Source organism: Varanus komodoensis, unplaced genomic scaffold (assembly GCF_004798865.1).
Source record: "Varanus komodoensis strain SLA01 unplaced genomic scaffold, ASM479886v1 scaffold21, whole genome shotgun sequence".
NCBI lineage: Eukaryota > Metazoa > Chordata > Lepidosauria > Squamata > Varanidae > Varanus > Varanus komodoensis.
In genome coordinates this window covers 14,592,902-14,615,090 of record NW_025335589.1, presented here as the reverse complement: position 1 = coordinate 14,615,090, position 22,189 = coordinate 14,592,902, and the positions used below count along the sequence as shown (strand labels likewise).

The 22,189-nt window shown below is 42.3% G+C and overlaps 1 protein-coding gene across 2 annotated transcripts in view; it reads left to right on the top strand.

The window, feature by feature from the left end:
- Nucleotides 1-1,072: 1,072 nt before the first annotated feature.
- Nucleotides 1,073-22,189, top strand: part of SPOCK3 (SPARC (osteonectin), cwcv and kazal like domains proteoglycan 3) — a 139,703-nt gene continuing 118,586 nt past the window's right edge. For both annotated transcript variants that reach the window (XM_044430801.1, XM_044430802.1), the window contains exons 1-2: nucleotides 1,073-1,143; nucleotides 1,392-1,592. In XM_044430801.1, coding sequence (XP_044286736.1) covers nucleotides 1,392-1,592 — 201 coding nt within the window. In that variant the 5' untranslated portion in view covers nucleotides 1,073-1,143. The remainder of the gene's footprint in view (nucleotides 1,144-1,391; nucleotides 1,593-22,189) is intronic.

Below are 22,189 nucleotides of genomic sequence, written 5' to 3'. Positions count from 1 at the left end.
GGCTGTCACTATCACTGTAGCCTGCTCCCTTCATATGGTTGTACTCCTCCCTTTGGGCAGTGCAGGGGACATCTCTACCTACTCATTTGCCCTCTGGCCGTGTGTGTGCATGAGTAGATCTCTCTGTCATAGGCATACACTTGCATGTATGTAGTTTTTATAAAGCATGTTCAAGGCTTCCATCTTGGTGAACTGTCCAGAGAGCTTTGGCTGTTGGGTGGTATACACAGAAAATAAATGCAATTTAATGGCGCATTGGCAAATTGGGGCAGGGAGCGGGGCAGCTACTTTTGCACTGTCTTTTTTGGTAGCATCGGGTGACCAAAGAGCTGGAGAGAGGAGCTGGGAGCTGCCACCACGTCTGCTTCGCGCAGTGCTTGGCTCGCACATGAAAAGGGAGAAAGCTGTGCGTGTCTACATGCGTGGAGACCCTGGGGGTCCCTCCCGCTGCGCTGAACTCTCTGCGCGTTTCCATCCTCTGCTAAGTGGGCAGATTAATGGTGGAGAGGCAGCCGTGCGCTGCTGGGCTGCTTCTCCTTCCCCGCTCGGCTGCCTCGCGCTTCCGAGGAAAAGCACTGGGGTGAAGCGCCTTCCCCACAACGCACTTCTCACGATTCGTGTTTCGCGTTACGGGGAGCGCCCTGCCCCCCCCCCCGCGCCCGCCCGCCCGCCCGCCGCGCATGGCCGTGTCGCGTGCGCCAGCTCCCCTCGCCGCCTTGCTCCCGCCGCCTGCCAAGGGTGCCTCGCTCAGCGTGGAGAGCGCGAGCGGGCGGGCCCGCGCGCTCCTGCCTGCTGCTCGCCCAGGCGCTGCGTGCGGAGCGGAGCGGAGCGCACCAGGGAGGCGGCGGCGGCGGCGGCGGCTGAAGGACGGGGTGGGGGCAGAGCGAGCGAGCGAGCGGAGCGGAGAGGAGAGGAGAGGAGCGGAGAGGAGAGAGAGGCGAGGAGAGGAGAGGAGGGCCTCCGAGGCGGGAGGGGGGGAGCGCGCCTGGGCGCAAGGCGCTGAGTGGACGGCTCGAGGCAGCGGCGGCGCGTGCGGCGGCGGCGGCGGCAGCTCCAGAGCGAGACACACTTGGCAGCGTCGAGCTGCGTTTCCAGGAGCCGGAGCCGGAGCCCGGAGCCCGGTGCGGCGGGGTTCGCAGCAAGGTGACGGACTGGGCAGCTGCCCCTCCTCCCCCTCCCCCTCCTTTCCTGAAGCCCCCCCTCTTTTTCGCGAGAAAGGGAGGGGGCTCTCTCCAAGGCACGCTTTGCTACCTCCCCTTTTCGCCTACTTTCCTTTGCTCCGGGCTAGAGGTTGCTGCGGGTTTTTTCTCCCTTTTTGGCGGGGGGCTGTTTTGCCCGGGTTTGCCGGAGTGGGTCCGTTTTGGATAACCGCCGCTTGTTCTCTCCCCCAGATGCGAAAGGTAGCAGCCTTCGCGTGCGTGTGGGCAGCCGCTTGGTGCAGTCAGGCTGTGGCGGCGGCGGCGGCGGCGGCGGCGGCGGCGGCAGGAGCCGGGGGCAGGTCAGACAGCGGCAATTTTCTGGATGATAAACAATGGCTTACAACTATCTCGCAGTATGACAAGGAGGTTGGACAGTGGAACAAATTCCGAGACGTAAGTGTGTGCCGTGCTCGCCCACCTGGTTCCTCCGATCGCTTCTGCCTACCCCACCCCCAATGCTGCTTACCTGGGTCTTCGCTGCGGCCGTGACCACCTTTCCTGTCCGGGAAGAAGTTTTGGGCTTGCTCCCTCCCGTTTGTCAGTCTGGCATGGCCCCTTCCCCTCCCCCCCCCCACTTTGAATTTCAGTACGAGTTGAGTTTGTTTCGTGACAACCTCCCCCCTTCCCCAATTTCCTCGTTTCTCCCTCCTACAACATAGCGATGCAATCCCAACTTGGGGTGGGGGGTGATAAGGGGGAAAGGGACGGTGGGGAGAAAAGGAAGGACGTCGGGTTTTTCGCCTCGCCTTGGATGTAAAAGTGCATGCCCACAGTGGGAGCTTTCTCGCTGCCGGCGAATGGCTGTTCCTGAATAACGTAAAAAAGCAAAAAGAAAAGAAGGGATCGATCCGACGGCTTAATGGAAGCTTTGAAAGAGCGTTAAAGTAAGAGGAGGGAAGGAGAGCGGGAGTGGGAGAGAGAAAGCGAGCACGAAAGACAATGCTACTTTGGAGGACTTGGATGTCTGCGAGCGAATAAAAGCCCTGATTGATGGTGATATGCCGCCAAGCTCTGGAGAGGTGGGGGAAGACTTTCCCACCCCCTCCAGTTCTCCGAGCGGAGGAGAAAAGCTCAGGCTGAGCGCTGATCCTCAGATGCTGAGGTCCAGGGAATGGGAATGGTGCTGAAAGGGTTAAGCTGTGCTCTTCTGCTGGATGCTGCTCTACAAAGGGGTGGGGGGGTTGCTTGAGGAGAAAAGAGTACTCAGCAACTCCGTGCTGCAGGGAAATGAGAGGAAGCTGAGAGTCAAATTGTCATCCAGGGCCCTATGGGAAAGACACATTCCGTTCGAGCGAAGTGAGCTGCACGCTCTGAGACTGGGTGCTAGAGGAATGTGGGTCTTTGCAGTTTGTCAGCTCCCATCAGAGTTCTCTGTCTAGGGATTTTTGATCTTTAACTGCAAGAGAGCTAGGTGCACAAGGAGTTGGCCACCTGGTGCCTTCCAGATGGTTTGGACTACAACTCCCATAATCCCCGATCTTTGGCCCTGCTGTTTTGGATGCATGGAAATTGTAGTCCATGGTTGGGGAGCGCCAGGGTCATTTGTAAATTTGGAGGAGCCAGGATGCATGCAACAGGAACAAAAGCCAAAGCTAAGCAGTGGCTGTATTTCTCTTCACTTCACACTACTTTTAAACTGATCAACAGTGAGCAAAAGCTAGGATGAGTTATGTCTCCAGCTTGCAGGCCAATCTTGTCTGTGTACAAAGTACTTCTGAATGAATGACGAGGAGGGAGTACTAGTACTAGACTGAGCTTCACCCTCTCCAGTAAGGTGTCAAGACACAACATATAGTACTTTTGAGCTCTTCATAATTCAGGCATGGTGAAGAACAATACATGGATTTCCATTCTACTTGATGATGAATTCAATGAATTTTTCTTAACTTGTTTTTGAGCCATTTAAATGATTGTGTAACATTTGTACTAGGGACAAATGTTTGCTCTCTGTAGCCTGATCTGCACATCTTTACTTGAAAGTCAGCTCTACATTATTCAGTGAAACTTATCCAGACATATGTGTAGTGAAGTCTAGGTTGGTACTTACTGGATAATAAAATCATATTAAAGATAGCAGGACAATATTGTTCATAATTGGACAGTGTACTTCGTACTGAAGTAGTGGAACAATGTACCTATTGAAGATAGGTAAACCGATGTAAGAGTTCATGATCAGACATGACCAAATTTCTTTGGAAGTAGTAAACAACAACATATGTTTAACTTGCTCTTCCTATAAGTACCAAGTTGAAACACTAGAAATTTCTATTGATAATTCAACAGCAACACATCATTAAAATGGCAAAACTGTATTGGTATTTATTTATTTAAAACATTTGTATGCCGTCCTTCACTATCGCATCTCAGGACAGCTTACAAGATTAAAAGCAAAACCATAGAACAATCGATAAAACAGTACTATACAACAAAATTATCAGAAGCAGCAGCAGCAGCATCGTTTGGATCAATTTACCTTAAAGAAAAAAGCAGCAGAAGCCATATTACTCATTTTGGTACTGAGCAAAACTTTTTCATTAGAATGTTAAATAAATGTAGTATAGGTTAACATGTGTTGGCAGTAGCCTTTGCTTATGTTCCTTTCATGAACATTTCATTGTCATCGTGTTAGGTTTTTTTGGGTCAATTTTTTGTAGTTAATATTTCAGAAAGCTTAAGCAAGCTGCTCTGTTCTGCAATACATGTCTGGTCATCTTAACCTCTTATTAGTTCATCCTTCATCTAAGAGGAATCAGTTTTCACAGCTTGGGGAATCTCTTGACTTACAATGATCACAACAATGGCAGAGAATTAATACTGAAAGAAACAAGAAAATGTGGAAAGGAGATTTCACAGCTGTATTAGTCATAGGGAGGACAAGTCAATAGCATAACATCTTAAGGTTAGAAATCATGATAAATGGAATAAGTTGTCCTCTGGAATTAAACCAATTGGACTATGGATCTCTATAGTTCAGATTATGCCTTAACTATTTCATTATTCTCAATATGAAACAGTGATTTTTAGTAGTTAGAAATCTGATTGAAAATGTGCTGTAATATAGTTTCCTGTTTACTTGTTCCAGGGCTGTAAATATAAAGCCAGTATATAACAAAGTGTGTTCAACTGAATTGTCTGCTTGCTTACCTGAATATCACAGTGGATTAAGAGAAAAATTGGATGGCATTGGAATTTGAATCTGTAACTGGATTTGTTCTTAATTTGTTCAAAACGAAAATACTGCAAAATAGATTTTACTATGTAGTGTTCTAATTAGTCTTTTAATATCTGGTCAAGTGCAGGTGGCCAAGAATATGTATAAGTGTGTATATGTGTGTATAAACATTAGCATGTGATTATGCATCCAGTGTTTACAATTTAGTTTCAAATACAGAGTGAAATGTTAAACAGTGGTTACTTAGTATCAGCTTTATGGTGCTGAACTGGAAGACTGAGGTTGTCTGGTAGAGTAGTATGCAGTTGTTGCTGGTTGTGGGACTAATAGCAAATCATCATTGTAGTGATATATCCATTAAGGCTGAATTCCTGTGCTCAGTTAAGTGTAGGTACCATTCAGCTTGCTTGTAAGCATGTTGCTTGCTGATGTCATTTTCATAATGCATTATCTTGCAAAGAGGTAAATGTAGTGTAGATGTGTGTGCTAATCTTGAATGCTAACCAGACAATTTATTCTATTTTAAAACATGCAAGAAGTTCCCTAATTCGTAAAGTCTTTGGACAAAGTCCTTCCTGCCAACTCGTCCCACAAAATGCCTTGGTCTATTTCTGCTTAAGCAGTTGATTGGACTTAATCATACCTGAGATCAAGCCACACTGAACTCAGTGGAGGTTCCTTTTGAGTATATTAGGTGTGTACTGCAAGGTATTTTCAACAATGTTTGCTAAATGCCACAGTATCAGTATACTTCAAAGGACAGTATCAGTGGTGTTGGTCAGTAAAGTTAGAATAACTGCTTGGGTGAAGCAGAAAAAAAAAAAGATAAAAAGGGGGTTAATCTAAATACCTAACTTTGCTGGGTCCTTTTCTGACAGAGGAACTTATGTGTCAGTTGGTAGGCACAAGTTCCTAAGGCAGTGCTTTCCTCTCACAAGCTGTATGACCAAACTCTACCTGTTGAACTTCTTAGTATAATGCAATTGTTAAAGGCACAGAAGCCTTATAATCCTATTGTTATATTTGGATTTGTTGTATCCATTCTGAGCTTATCTTCACTTATTCAAAAAGAGCTTGAATGTGAAATATGGAATGGGAAAAGGTAATAAAATTACACAGTTCTGAAACAATTAAGTTTAAAGTAGTGTCTGTGAAGTCAAAGTGATTAACTGCTTAGGGCTACTTTGAAATAATTATATAAGTTTACAATAGTCAGAGCTTTTGGTTAGGCCTCTGCAGTTACTAAAGATCTAAAATGTATTTTTCAAATCATTCTATAAAAAGTCTTCATTTGTGCTGTTCTGGCCTGATGGTTTAGTTTCAACTATAAAACTTAGTTCTGTTGAAGTGCAGAAAGGAGGATTTTGGATGTATTAACAGTAGTAGATTGTTTGAAAAGCATGCTTTCTGCAAAATAGAGGGTAAATCCTGTCTGTCAGAGGTGATTCTGGTGTGAAAAGAAGTATTTAAAGGCTTAACTCAGGAGTTAACTGACATGATTGATTAATGTGTAAGATAATGACTCTGACTTCTGGCTCATTGGCTCAGCTTTCCAGAGGTGATTTAGAGCACAATGATAAAGAATAGAAGGCAGCTCAGAAATAATTGTTCACAATCAGGAAATAACTTAAACTAATGTGGATTTCACACCAAGTTGTTGGCAACTTTGTCTGATATCTTATATTGCCATTAGATTAAATTGGGTTAATCACTCAAATTATATCTATGGGAGTGCTGTGTGTATTAATCTATCCATGTTTCCTTATGTAAAACCTGACATATGTCTTATTTTAGCTTTATTACAAGTAGGCTCTCTTGTGAAAATCCACAAGAAAGTAGTTTAACAGCTGTGACAAAACCCATGTCTTACATAGCAGAAAATGTAGGTGTTGGGGGTACATGTCAACTTCATGCAAACTTCTGGTAGACATTAAGGAGATCAGAGAGTAGATACCCTGTATTCTTATAGGCTTTCTTTAAAAACTGGAAAACAAGCAAATGTGCCATCTGGTTAAGCAGAAACATAGCATAAGGAGGAGATTTAACCCTTTCTTTGATAGGCATTTGAAATACACTCCAGCTGCTTTTCCATTTGGGGGAAAAAGATGCAAGATGATTACATCTATTATTGTATGAGTGTAATATTCACCTGGGAGAAAAGCAGCTGGGGGATTCTGAATGGGAAGACAGCCTATAGGGTCAAACAGCCCATTTGCCTCAAGCCAGTGGCTGCTTTGCACTTGAATCTATCTATATTTCTGAATATATACGGGATAACATATATTGTCCGGTTTGGCTGTTACAGCTTTTGCAAATATTTGTGATTTTCACATACATAATGAGTGACATAGGATCTTGGTTAGATCTCTTCAATTCTCAGTCAGGCGTATCTTGTCTCTAATGTTAACTGATCAGCTGGAGTGAAGATGCAATAACTTTCAAGAACACAAGAGTAGTGGCTTTTGAAGTTACAAGCCGACTTTGGGGAAGCATTGCTAGGAGACAAGTAAAATCCTACTGGCTTTCATAACTTCCTGAATGAATTTGAAAGTCAAAGTTCCACACTCATGGATTATATAAAATGTGAAAATATGTAAGATTTAAGACAGTACAGTAAGCACTGTGATGAATTTGACCAAAATTTTTGCTTGTACTCCATCTCTGGCCATTCCCATTCATGTCCATCACTCAGTAGAAAGGTGCTCTGGAGCACCACCTTCTCCTGGTGCTCTCCAGATATTTTGGACTTGAACTCTCATCAGTCTTTGGCAGCTGAGCTAAAGGTTAGGAATCCTTGCAGTCTCAGGACATGGTGTGAGGAAAAGGAAGGCCTGATTTCTAGAGGTAGGGTAAGAATCCCCACCCCAATGTTCTCTCCTGTACACAGCTTTCATATTTCTTATATATAAGTTAGTTATTGCTGTGCCTTCTATGGAATAAAGTAAAATACTTCACTTCAATAGGGAGAACCTGCCTCTGAAGTAGAGGTGCTGTAGCAAGCCCAGTAGGGTTGGTGGGCAGGGCAGTGTCATTACCTCCCACTTCTGAATGCAGCTTCAGGGTCAAGGACTGTATGGAAGTAGGAAAGAAGAGCTTGGTGTAAGACAAAAACAACTTGGCCAGAATGATGGGGGGTGGCGGGTGGGACAGCAGCACTTGCAGGTAAAAAGCCAGCTAAACCTGGGGTATAAGATACAATGGAAGTCAGCTCTCCTGTGCCTTTATTTTAGCAAGTGCAAATGGATAGCAGGATGGCGGTTCAGACGGCCTCACAGACATTTGGGGCTCCAAATGAGAGATTCAGAGCGCCAACCCTGGTGGGCCACCCCCATACCACCTTTTCTTATGAGAAGCGATCATCACCCAGACAGAGAGATGCTATAAGGGCCATGAATTGAAATGGCCTTCTTCACAAATCACATTAGCAGGTGCGTTCTGAACTTGAGATTCAGAACCCATTATTTATTCTGGATTTTCTTGGGAATCTTTATGTTGCTTCAACTGGATTACCATAGCTTTACCTTTGCTGCTGTTCAGAACTGAAATTTAGGGACTAGGCAATAATAGGAAAGCTGCATTTGAACCAGAAATTGCTTTTGAGCAGGAAGTACTTAAAAAACTCATGTTAACATTTTATTATTATAACACAGCTCCAGTATTGCATTTAAGTAATTAAGATGCATACAGGTTAAAGCTACTTGTGGTAGTAAGTTCAGCTATACTCAGATTTACTTGTTCGTGGTTTATGTTGAAATAGTTGGAGAAGACAGTTCTTGGGATCTTAAGGCTCTTTGACTCAAACTAGCCAGGGAATGTCAACTAAGATACAACAATTTTATTTGCAGAATAGCTTGGTACTTTGGATCTATCAGGACTTCCCAAAGTTAGTAGTAAAAATGCACAGTCCTGTATGCAGGAGTATCTCTCACCAATCTGTTTAGAGTGGCGACTTGATCAAATCCTTTGACCTTCATTCACCATTATTGTCTCGATGTTCAGGCTAGAGAGAACTGCACATTTGGTAGAGCTGTCCTCTCTACTCCACTGAGTGACACCACCCTCCTCTGTGAGGTAAGCTTGCCAGTCACCCACAAGTGTGATGCACAGAGACCACAGAGAATAAAGGCAGGTTTCCTTACCTCTAACTGTTGTTCTTTGAGTGGTCATGTGTGCATTCACACATACCCACCTGCCATCCCCACTGGTGTCATACACATTTTTTTCTGACACAGCATTGACACACCTCTGATTCAGACACTCATTTATATGGAGCTCTTACACTCCTAACTGAGGTCTCAGCAGGAGTCCCGCTTTCATGCCAGTTGTGTACAAGGGCCAGCCTCCCACCGAACACCAATTAATGAGCTTTGGAATCTTCTCAAAACAGTGCAATGCATGCGTGCAGAGCCCACATGTGCTAATGCACAGATGACCATGCAAAGAATAACAGCTATAGATAAGGAAACCTGCCTATTCCATGACTGAAATGGGTGAAGAAAGCAGAAGTATCAAGCCTGATTAACACAGTTGATTTTGGCAGTTCTAATTAAAAACTATAGAACATGCCATAGTGCTGATAGTTGAGTAGGCTGGCACCTGTCCTCACTCTCTCCCATTTTCTTTCCTTTTTGAAATGTGCACTGGAGGAAAATTCCCTTTTTCCATCTCTGTTTGCCCATCACAAAAAAGACCTGCAATGTTTTTATGCTTAGCTTTTATTTACAAAGTTACATTCATGCTCTCAGGTTTAGCACATGATATGCAGTTGTTACAGATTAGATATGAGTAAGTGGAGGAGACATTCTGAGGTAAAATATCACAGAAGAATTTTGAAAGCAGTCCTATCTTTATGTACTTATCTAGAAATTGTATAGCACTGGTTAATAATATGAAGGGTTTTTTTTTTTCATTTTCATAGATTCTGTGTTTGACTGTGCCCTAGTAAAATTCCAGATAAATAGTGGCAGCCAGTGAGAAGAGCAGAGACCTTTCGGATTGGACAGGATAGCTTAGCTGTATGCAAATAAATTGGTCTACATAGAAATGAAAAGAAGGCAAACAATTTTTAAGTGATATTTTATTTGGCCACAGATAGCATTGGTTTAGAAAAGCTGATTATCCTAGTGGATATTTTGGAGATAAAAGAACATTGGCCTTGTAATCTCAGGTAAAGTAGATAACTGTTTCATCTTGTCTTTATCGCCTTTCTCTGAACTAATAATCTTTCTTTTACTTGCCATAGGTTATTTAGTGGATATGGATATCCACCATTAGTCTTGTCTTATGTCTTTAATCTTATTGGAATTGACTTTTGCCATCTGTGCCTATTATACTAAGGCTATTATAAATAGCTTGGTGATGTGTGAATAGGTAGTGGCAGCAAACTTTCTTTTTTGCTTTATATATAACTGAGGTGAAAAAAGCTTGAGATAGAAATCAAATGCAGTATGATTCCAATGTTTTTCCCCAAAAGCGCATGGCTTTCTTTTTTATGCATTAAAGTTCTAAAATCTCAGCAACATGGAATAGTATTTATTTTGGCCAGTAATAATAAATTTAGATTACTTAAATTGGGGCATATTAATATTTAAAAACAGTGCAGCTGCTTTACTCATCTTCATTCCAAGGCTGGTAACATTGAACAGGTGATCACTGATAATAGTGGTACTTATGCCTTGTTTAGCTCACCTTTTCTAAGCTCCTTACTGTGAGTCACAAACCTATTCCCAGTTCTGTCAGGGCATACTCCTATGCAGGTTTAGACAAGGAAAAGGACTACACCTTTTTGTAGGCTCCCCCCCCCCCCCGCAGGATTGCACCCTTAATTGCCAATCTTGTTACTAAGACTTCTAAAGCTCCTCCTATTTTCTTTTGATTCTCAGTGCTTTGCTTCCATGAAGCGATATTTATCATATCATGAATACATCTGAGCTATATGGGTTGTATCTCTACAGTGGTTTATATGTGTGAAGTGGCTATCACAGCATGACTGCAGTACCTGTCAGTTATGGTAAGCTTACCAAATGGTAAGCTTGTTACTTAACTGCCACTTCAACTAATCATACAAATTGGTCCTTTGTTAGCTTGGATTTGTTATGATGTCAGCAACAAAGGGATTTGTTTTGAGGGGTTTTTTTCTCTTTAGGCAAGTTGCTAAAGCACTTGGCACCATGTGATGGGAGAACAACAGGCTGAGTTGTCTGAATCTCCTTTAAGGACAAGCAAGTGCATTTGTGTGGAGATGGGCTTTTGTGCATGAATAATCCTTCTTGATAGGATCCATAATATTGCTCTACCTCCATTTGGGAAGTACATCTGTAGTATTTCTCTACAGTTTAACTTAACTGAGCATTTCAACCATTAGAGGGTAAAACTGTTGGAAGCTAAGTAGATTGTTTCCAGTTACACCCTCATCTTGTGAATGGCCAGCACTAACATCAATGATCATACATAAGTGATCATTTCTCTGGGGATCTTCCTCTATAGCATGTGCATGGAGCTTGGTGCTGCGTGCTAGGATCTCCAGATGTTCACCATATTATAGTGTTCCTATAGCAGTAGTGGCCAACTGCCATAAGTAGCAGAACTTGCTCCAGGGAGCATGAGTTCCTGTTGAGTTTTTGGGATGACTTGTGTTGGGAAAGTTTGGATAAATTCTGGCTGAAAAACATTGCTTCTGTGTGCTTTTGTGTTGTAGAATCAATCCTATACTCCTTCTCAAAAGCACCAGCTTTCCAAGCTAAGTCACTGTTTAAAATGGCATTCCTCCCCCACTCCTTTCTCTCACCTTTAGCTGTAAGCTACAGTAGTAGACAGGCCATTCAGTCCAAATATACATTGTATGCCTTCACAATGACTAAATAATCCTTGTTGGAATTCAGTTTACCAGGAAGTATCTATTTTGCTAGCCCAGAGGGCTCCATGTGCCCTGGCCAATCAGAATGGTATGGATGCATTACTTAGGGTTTGAGTCTAGCCGAGCTTATGAGTTCATGAATAGTTTCTCAGTAGCTTGAATTTACATGTTTAAGCAGACTTGGAAATGGGTTCAAGTTACTCAGCTAAAGTGTCAATACACTGCAGTTAGAAATATTGTAATCTCATTGTCACTGTATGATTTGCTGATCTTCCTTTATCTGTTCTGATGATCTTAGAATCTTATTGTAACATCTGCATTCTGGCATCAATTGTTCTGTACCTGTGCACGTGACCAGGAGGGTATAAAATACGCTGTAGTTGTATTGAAACTTTGCAGCGAGTTTACCTCTGCCTGCCCAGTAATGCATTATCATGAGTCTACTGCGGGAACCTGGGCCAAACAATAAAGCCACAGATGGTCTGAACTATTGATCTTTCGCACGAACCCGAGTTTTATTTCCTTCTCACGAATTGAAATTCCGGGATTCTGACACTTGCCATTGAGACATTGTGTGCTAACTGACATTTTTAAAATGCAAGAGGTATGTGTGTAGGGGGGAGGGTCCATGATTTATCATTATGTGTGAACCTGGCCAGGATGGGTTATTGGAGTAGGTAAAAAACCATCCACAAATGTAAAACAGGCCATGTGGTATGAGTGGTTTGTTAACCATTGGAAGACCCTAATCTGGGTGGGTTCATATGTAATGACAAGCCACCTCTAAGGCAATGTTCAACAATAAAATAGATTGGCATAGTAACAAAAGAGCTAAAATTTTACACACACATGCACCCACACACAAATCTTAAAACAAGCAATATCCACAATATATAAACATGGTAAGAGGAAAGCCAGGGTAAACAAATAGATATTCAGTGCCTTCCTAAAACATGTAATGATGGATGGACTCTTGCTGACAACCCATTTCAGAGGTGTGGTGCCGCTACAGAAAAGACCTTCTCTTGTATACTTGCCTACCTGTGAGAAAAGATGGGCAATGAGAAGAGCCTTTGTTGCTGCTTTCAAAGGGCAGTCAAGATACCCATTTCTGGTCTGGAGGCCATGAGCATTATGGTTTTGAGATGGACAGCTCTGTGAAACCTGGAAAGGTGGTTCTTCTGCTGACTCAATGTTATTCTGAATGTAAAGCTTTTACTGTCAAGAATATTGGTGATGGTATTTCAGACCACCCTACAGCTAATTACAACCTCTTTATGCCAACCAGCTAAAAACCCATTGTCAACAAGGATGTATTTAGGGATGCTGCAGTGAAATGCAAAGTGTGTTGGGAGGTCAAAGTAAAATTTGAGGAGAAATACAAGACAGGCAAGAACAAGTAGTTTTTCCAGAAGTTCAGATTCCAAATCTTTCGTAACTTCTCCAATAAATGCTCTTGAAAATATCCTGCCTACCCTCCCCAAAAAAGTGCAGTCAAGCCTTTCAAGTAAGTTGATACCAAACTATCACCAGCACTTTAATTTGGGCTCAGAAATACACTGGTAAGCAGTGCAACAGGTGCAGTATTTATTTATTTATTTATTTATTTAGGAAGCTTCTATGCCGCCCCATCGCTGAAGCCTCGGGGCAGCTCACAACAATAAATAAATAATCATAATATAAAAACAATATAATTTGAGATGACCTGGCCAGAGATATAAAATAAATAAATAATATTAACAATTAAAATGACATTTAAATAAAAAGGTCTTCACCTGGTGTCGAAAAACAAATAACGACGGCGCCTTGCGGACCTCTCTGGGGAGCGCATTCCATAGATCGGGCGCCACCACAGAGAAAGCCCTCCTCCGAGTACTTACCCTCCTAATATCCTTTACGGTGGGTTCCCGGAGAAGGGCTTCTCTCGCAGATCTCAAGGGCCAGGTGGGCATATATGTACATAAGTGCTCCTTCAGGTAGCCAGGACCCAAGCCATTAAGGGCTTTATAGGTCATCACCAACACCTTGAATTGGGCCTGGACTTCAGTGGGGAGCCAGTGAAGCTGACGGAGAACTGGAGTCATGTGAACATAATGCCCAGTCTCCGTCAGCAGTCTGGCAGCTCTATTTTGAACCAATTGAAGTATCCGGACCATCTTCAAGGGCAGCCCCACGTAGAGCGTGTTACAGAAGTCAAGTCGGGAAGTCACCAACGCATGTGTCACTGTCACCAGGCAGTCGTTCTCCAGGTAGGGACGCAGCTGATGGATCAGCTGAAGCTGAAAGAAAGCGCTCCTCGCCATCACTGTCACCTGAGCTTCCAGTGAAAGCTCTGGGTCGAGGAGCACTCCCAAGATGTGGACCTTGCCCCTAAGAGGGAGTGCAACCCCATTCAGGACTAAGTTCAGGTCCCCTTCCCCAAAGCCCGATTCGCCAACCAACAGGACCTCCATCTTGTCTGGTTTGAGCTTCAGTTTATTGGCCCTCATCCAGCCCATTACCTCGGCCAGGCACCGGTTCAGTACAGTCACTGCCTCACCTGGATTGGTAGAAAATGAGAGGTAGAGCTGGGTATCATCAGTGTACTGATGATTCCGCAGCCCACACCTCCTGATGACCTCTCCCAGCAGTTTCATGTAGATGTTAAATAGCAAAGGGGACAAAATGGATCCCTGCGGTACTCCATGGCATAGCTGCCATGGTGCAGAGCCATAGTCCACCAGCATCACATTCTGGAATTGGCCATTGAGATAGGAGCGGAACCACTGCAAAGCAGTCCCTCCGACCCCCAATCCCGCTAGCCTATCCAGAAGGATACTATGGTTGATGGTATCAAAAGCCACTGAGAGGTCCAGGAGAACCAACAGGGACACACTCCCCCTGTCTTTCTCCCTGCACAGGTCATCGTACAGGGCAGCCAAGGCAGATTCAGTACCGTACCCAGGTCTGAAGCTGGACTGAAATGGGTCCAGAAAATCAGTTTCATCCAAGAGTGCTTGGAGTTGTCCTGCCACCACCCACTCCAACACCTTGCCCAGAAACGGGATGTTGGCCACAGGTCTATAATTAGTGGCCATCTCTGGATCCAGTGACACCTTCTTTAGGACCAGTTGGACTACTGCCTCCTTTAAAGGGGCAGGTACCTGGCTGTCCCTTAGAGAGGCGTTGACAACCTCCAGGATCCAAGCCCCTATCCCGTGCTTGGTGTTGTTAATTAGCCAAGATGGGCAAGGGTCCAATAGGCAAGTGGTGGGACGTACTCGTCCAAGCACCTTGTCCACATCATCAGGCCACAGTAACTGAAATTCATCCATCAATTTTGGACCAGATGGCGACATTGGTATCTTCCCAGAAGCCTCTGAGTCACTAGTGGAGTCCAGCTCATGACAAATCTGAGCAATTTTCTCCCTGAAATGCTTGGCAAAGTCGTCACAGCAGGCCTTCATGGGTGGAACCAGATCTTTCTTAGGGTCAGGATGAACCAGCCCTTGTACCACCCGAAAAAGCTCCACCGGATGGCATTGTGAGGAGGCAATGGAAACGGAGAAGAATTTCTTTTTCACCGCCCTCACCGCCACAGCATAGGCCTGATAATGGGCTCTTAAGTGTGTTTGGTCAGATTCATCCCGTGATTTCCTCCACCTACGCTCTAGACGTCTCCCAGCCCGCTTCATCGCCCGCAATTCAGGTGTATACCAAGGGGAAGAGTGGGCTCTGCCCGGTGGGAGAGGACGCTTAGAAGCGATGGTGTCAATAGCCCTGGTCATTTCCCCATTCCATAGTTCAACCAGGGCTTCGACAGGAGCACCAGTCTTGTCAGCCGGAAACTCCCCCAGGGCCTTCAGGAATCCATCTGGATCCATCCGGCTCCGGGGGCGGACCCACATTACCGGCATTATATGATTTAAGTGTCTTGCCTGCACCTGCACTTGTAATGCTATTAAGTTCTATGGGGCTATTTGTTTACTTAGAGATCTATTAATGAACATAGCAAACACAATTTCACAGAATGAATTTCTTTGTATTCACAATTATATAACAGAATACACAAGCTATTATAACAACAACAAAATGCTACAACTTGTGCACCCAAGTCCTTGGCAACAGCACTAATACAGAAGTTGCTTGTAGAATTGCAAAGTTCAAGTCTTCCTTTTGAATTCAAATTCAAATAAAAAAATCCAAGAAACCTTTCTCAACTAGTTTGAGTATCCATAACATAGAAGAATCACATGCAGAATCTTCAAAATCCTGGGACAAAATACCAATTCAATCGCATATATATGCAATTTGCTACGTGGATTCATCCCTCCAGCTCAAACACATAAGAATTATACCTAGACCAAGTTGGCAAGGGCCTTAGTAGTCTCAGTGGTAACAGCGGCTCCTGCTTCTTCAGTTTTTCCATGCTTTCTCATTCAAATCTCTTACCCACAGCTGCACTTTCTTGGTCCCACTCCTTTTAGCTGATTCAATATTTCAGAGGTGCAGCATGCATCTCTTTGAGCTTATTTTGTGGCTTGCCACTCACCACCGCCCTCAGGTGCCTGCTTGCTGCTCACCACCTGTGGACACCCTCTTACAGCTCCTAAATAGCTGACATTTACCACATGTAGCTCTTTCATTGAGCATGTTTGGCCACCCGCTGCAATATTTCATAGGAGCTATGCATTCAGATGGTAACATCCTGCACCAGCTAAAGTTTCCAGGCCTTCTTTAAATACAGCCCTGCATACAACCCATTACAGTAGTCTAGCCTGGATATCGGTCAAGTTGATTAATCCTTAATTCTAGGAAATATCAGAAGACCTTGATTTTCTTTCTCCTTTAGCACCCACTTCCAGTGTAGTCCTGCTACTAAAACGGAAATAGTGTATCACCCTTTTCAAATAACTTTAAACATGCAGTTGAACCTGCTCTATGAGACTTGGACTTACCAGGTTCTTCTTGTTCTGCTAAACCTTTTGTAGTTTTCAGAAACAGTGCATGAGGGAACATCAAATACATTGAAAAATAAATGTGCCTCTGTTCTGAGGAGGCATAAACCAATCTATTTGTCACTTTTTGCCAAATTGTTTTGGTTATGGTTTTACTGTATTATTGAGAAAGCAATTGTGAGATGTATTTCCATTTGGAGGGAAATATTGGCCTCTATTGACAGATTAAATTTTGTTTTACATTATTGTAACAAACCATAACATTGGCAGGGTTAATGTTTTCAGTTGCCTTATGTGATATAAATTTCTTAAAGCATGACATTTTGGGCATAATTAATAGACCTCAAAAATAGTAAAAGTGGCGCTGCCCTGTTTAACCTGGAATTCCTTCTCTTTGCATATTATTTGTGCTATATATGTGCAGCAATTTTAAATGATACTAACAGTTATTGCACCACATCATATTTCCCTGGTTTAATGGGACCCTTGATAGGACTGCCTATTCAAAAGAGAACCTTGCCTACCTTTTTATTTTTGACTCAGTTCATTAATTATTGCTCTCATGCTACACAGAAGTGAAAAGCATTGCTTGGTGGATTGGGTAACTGTAGCTATGACTACACCATTTCACATCTTACTGTTCAGTGTTGGGGACTGAGATTTACATCTATGAAACTTGCTTCCTGGCAGCCAAAATACTTTAGAATGATTTGCAAAAGAGTGTTGTCATGCTGCTGTTTGCTATGAGACTGGGAGGAGAGATAACATTTCTTCATAGTAGAGCCATTCTTTGATAGGCTGCTCCAGTTAATATGAACCTCCTGATGCAACTTAGTTTGCCCAGCTGCTGGGGTGGATGGGTTCAGAGCATATTACTAAGGTTTCCTTCATTCAGCCCAGACCTAGGGGGGAGAAAGAGAAAAGGAAAGGTGCTTTGAACTTTCCTTCTCAAAGCCCAGAACCAGAGGATTTTCTGGAACCCTTATAAATATGTTAAAACACAAATGATTGTAGTCATGCGGTCTTTCAAATCAGTTTGGTTTAAAAGGGATTTTGGAGATAAACCTCTTTTAAAATGACATGGCCAAATGTCCAATATAAAAGGGCATTTATTAGGGAGAAAAAGATAAATGACTGGGAAAAACCAGGAAAGGCAACAATCCAGCACATGCACAGAATTCCAAGAAGGCATTTACATGCTGCCTACTTGAGGAGATCCAGGGGTCCCGAAACCTATGCCAAATCTGTTGCAGAGGGTATGATCTGAGAGAGAGGGAGAAAGGGAGAATATCTGGCATTCAATTAAATGGTATATAACAGGGGTTGCCAGACCTGATCAATGCAATAACCACATACCGTAGAGGTCAGATGTTTTGAGAGCCACAGTTGGGTGTCCACGGCCAGTGGGAACAGGTGGCAAGTGCAAAGCAGGCAGTGGGGTGGTGTGCAGTAAGTTGGTTCCCGCAGGCTCTTGCAGCAGCAAGCGCTGAGCCATAAAATAAACTCAGAGAGCTGTGTGCAGCTCCTGAGCCTTGGTTTGGCCAGCCTTGGTACATAGGAAAGTTCGTGAATATCTGAGCAGATAGTTTTATGGGGCTTTTTGTGCAGTAAAAGCCTGTCCCTTCGCAGAGCTGACGGTTGCTTTTTCTGCTAATGTGAGAATCTCCTTTCTGAAATCGGTGGTCTAGCTAGCAAATAAGTAAATTACCTGCTTTCTTAACTACAGTAACTTTGAATTCTAAAGTGCAAGGTGTTTGGAATCAGTCAACCTATATTCAAGAAAGGTTTTGGTTGCATTTTGGAGGACAAAGAAGCATTATTCAGCATGATGCCAGTGGATGAGATTCTCTACAGCTTGGATCCCCGACCTTTTTTTGCAGCTGTGGGCATATTTGAAAACTGCCATGGACACCATTGCAAAGTGCCTAATCAGTGGCTCACCGCTTTGATGACTACATCTTAGCCATGTTTTATTCAGCAAAAAACATTTGTATTTACTGGACACAACAATGTTTTCTTAAAAAGGATTTTCCAATTCCTGGTGCTATTTTAAACATGTGTCTTGGCATTGTCTAGTACTTGGTCTTCTGGCAGGAGATTATTACACAGACTATTTTTGTAATAAAATAATCTTTAATTTTCAGTTATGTGTATTTTCTTTTAAATTATTAATCTGTTTTATGGAAAATAACTAATGGCCAGTGTACATTGGTTCTCTGCCCCCTTTGACAGCTGCAACCTTGGAAGGCTAAGCACTCACCTCCTTAATCACAACGGATTATAGAATAGCTTTCAGTATTTGAATGGGTGGTATATAGTTGCTACCTTTAAATGGATACTTGTTTGTATATTTCTTCTGCCCGTTTAAAAGATTCTCATTGCTTTTAATAAGTGAAGGTACATTTTGTGTCATTCTTTTTCATGCTTGCAGATTGGGAGAGCATGTCTCCCCAGAGGCATAATGGTGTGCATTTCTTCCATTGTTGACTTCTCAAATTGTGTAGTTGACTTACATATGTTTTTCATATAAAATGTAACTATTGATGTAGTATAATTTACACATAATATATTGTGGTATATGAATTGTAGCTATTCCTTTGTATTCTCCTCCTCAGTTTTTCTTATCTCAGCTTTATTATTCTTCTTGGCTATCTCTTTTACTTGTAGCATGCACATTGTTGTAATTGTTCCTGCATAACACTCTTTAAGTTTGGAATAGGCTGGGTTTGAATGTCTGGAGAGATAGAGTTGGCTCCTGACCTTGAGTTTTCCATTCCTGAGCAGATAAGTCTGAGGAAGAGAGCTTGATTACTGGAACAGTCCTCATGGTAATTATTATGTTGAGTTTTGAAGCCAGTATTTGAATGACTTCACTAGCACATTTGACAAATAGCTATGCATCTTTTGCAGTGTTGTGTGCAGCTTTACTTTCTCTTCGCTTTTCTCTTGATCTTTTCATCCATCACTATTGTCTCTAGCCCCATAGCCTTTTTGGCAGACAGAGTTAGAGGCCTGCTACCTTTTAACGTTCAAAAGAGCAAAGGGAGGCTTTGAAATATTCCTGGAAACTAGCTGTGGATGATTGATTCTCATTGTAGATGAGTTTATGGTCACGTGGCTGGGACAAGATAGAATAGACAAAATTAATCAGGTAATACCATGAGTGCTACCTATTTCTTCCTCCACATGAACATGTTGGGCCAAAGTGATGATTTCCACATTGGTGGTAGAGAGTATGCTGAACCATGAAACATCAGGGAGAATGTTCTGACTTTTGATTTAGTTTAGAAGCGATGTAGCTCATCTATTGTAAGTTGAACAGTCATGGCCTCTATTAATGACTGTAATTTTAGTTGTTGCACTAATAAGGTTTTAGGATGAACAGTTGCTTAATGGCTGGATGTATTTTGCAAGCTAAAATTAATGATGTTCGTTATCCAGCTGCTAACATAAATCTGTTTCCTCATTGATTCTTAAATGTGATGTATCTTATGAAAATAAAAGATCCTGGAGTGAATCTTTTTCACATTGCTAACTAAACATGCAATAAGGACATTTCTATATAACTGCCACAATGAATAATAATTAAGGAAAAAGTACACTTCTGTTACTTCAGAACAATTGGTAACTTGCTTCCTCATCATGTAAGCTTTGCTACATGGCTTTTAAGGGGATTTTATAGTATTAGTTCTATTTGTACTTTGCTCAGGAAGTAATACACAATCATTGTCTTATGTGCTTTATATTATGTCTGTTGTATGGATTTTAATGATGTGAGCTGCCCAGAGAGCCTACAGCTAGTGGGCTGACATACAAATTGAATGAATGAATGAATGAATGAATGAATACAGACTTTTTATTGACACGTTGTACCTCACTTGCTCATAAAGTGTAAGATGTGCCTTCTTTAGGGGATATACATGCTTGCTAAAGTGGAGTCAAGATTTTCTTTAACACGTGTCTTGACTTGAGGGGAAGATAGATCCCTCCATATTCTGGCCAGGATAGGAGACTATAGTCTACACTGTGCAATGGTCAGTATTCTTTATTTTCCCGCTTTCAGAGAAACATGGCTCTTGCTATCCCATTTTCCTTTGCCTTGTTTCTGACTATGCAGAAGAAAGCAAGTTCTGGTAAACAATCATCATTATATTCTGGTACATATTTATCAGATGAAGTTATAGTCTTGTGCAAATGGTGGAATTCCCTGGGCTTCATTTGAAGAGCCTTGAAAATAGTTTTGCAAGTGTCTGTGGTAGTATTCTTGCTCAGATATTTCACTGCATTGCTGTAATGATGGGTGCATAAGCTTTTCCTCTGTGGAAAACATCCAGTGCTTGCATGAGTGCATAGAAGTATGTATGTGCATGCACATGTGTGTACACACACACACACTCTTTCCCTACATCCATACTCTCAGACATCTTCAGACATACTTTCTCCACACACACATTCCCACACCTAGTATATATACTTCTGTCTCTCACACAGGCACATATTCTCCATGGGAAAACACATATATAAACACTTCCACCCACCTGCATGTCTGTACACAGATATGAAGTTTAAAACTGCTTTCTCTGCCTGATTTGACCTAAAGATCACTGGTGTTTGGGAGAAGTGTTTGTCTTTCCAGACTGTCAGTGTGACTGTTACTGGTCCAACACTAGTAGTATGTGATTTTGTGATTTATTTTTGAATTGCTTTTATTCAATTCTAATTATGATTGAATGTGTATGTTTTATTATTTAATCAAGTTTCTTTTATGATTGTAAGCCACCTTGAGTACCATGTTTCTTGGTAGAAAGATGGGGCACAATTCAAATAAATAAATAAATGGGACACTCTGACAATCTAAATATACAAGTAGAAAACAGCTTCATTTGCTTTGATTTAAAGGCAGAGCTATACATAGGTATAAACTTGGGGTTCCTAATCTTGTTTGTTTCATAATGCTTGTGTGTATATTGGTGTGTTTAGTGGAGGGAGTTGGGTCCCAAGAGAATACTTAAGCCTTCTCTCACATTTCCCAATCCTGCTGCTTCACTTGGCCCACTTCCTTTCGTTTTATCGCTTTCTAATGCACCTTCTGTGCTGATGGGAAAAAAAAAAAAAACACTGGAGATGTGGCTGTATGGCTAGAGCAGCTGTCACACCAACAACTTTAGACAAACAGCCCCATCTAAAATTTTGTTATTTCTTCTTTCACAGAAAGAGCACGGGAGAGACCAAAGTTGTTGGGCTGTGTGGAAAAAGAGGCAATGCATCTTTCACACTTTGCTAAGTAATCTGTACCAGTCTTGACATGGCTAATCACAGTACACAAAAATGAACAGGTTCTTAAATCCAGGAAGAAACTTACAATATAATTTTCTATTTATATGTCTTTTGAAAATCTTATAGTTGTTGATAGAAACCTAACTCTGCCTTTGCCGCAAATGAAATGCTGTGCTACTTTAGGAAGATTAATTGAAGCACCAGTATTCTTGACAGGCCAGTTTATGTCTTTGTACAATACAAAGGGAAAACCCTGTAAATTGTCAAGCTGCAGGAACAGAATTACGATGGTAGCTTGAGTGCATCCTTCAAGAAGAACACAGCTATTGGGCTTTTCAATACCATCATGAAATATTTTAACTTGCAGTATTTATTTATTTATTTATTTATTTATTTATTTATTTATTTATTTATTTCATTTCTATACTGCCCATAGGCAGAGCTCTGGACGGGTTAAAGCCTGACAGTGTCCAGCCTCAGGAACAATGGAGAATCAGCTTGATGTTAGCAGACCCTCTTCCTTCTATATCCACTGGCTTTATTCCTGCTGGACAGGCTGCTGTTTCTCTGGTAAAGCTGGCTTAGAAAACTAACATCTGAGCCTAAGTTAACTGAAACTGGGATTCATTGCTTAGGATTCATGGTATATATATAGTGGAATATTAGTTTAAGTTTTCCAGAAGAGGAAGGCAGAGCCAGGGCTTCAGGTCTTAAACTAGAAATCTGATGGGCACCTCAGGAACAGAGT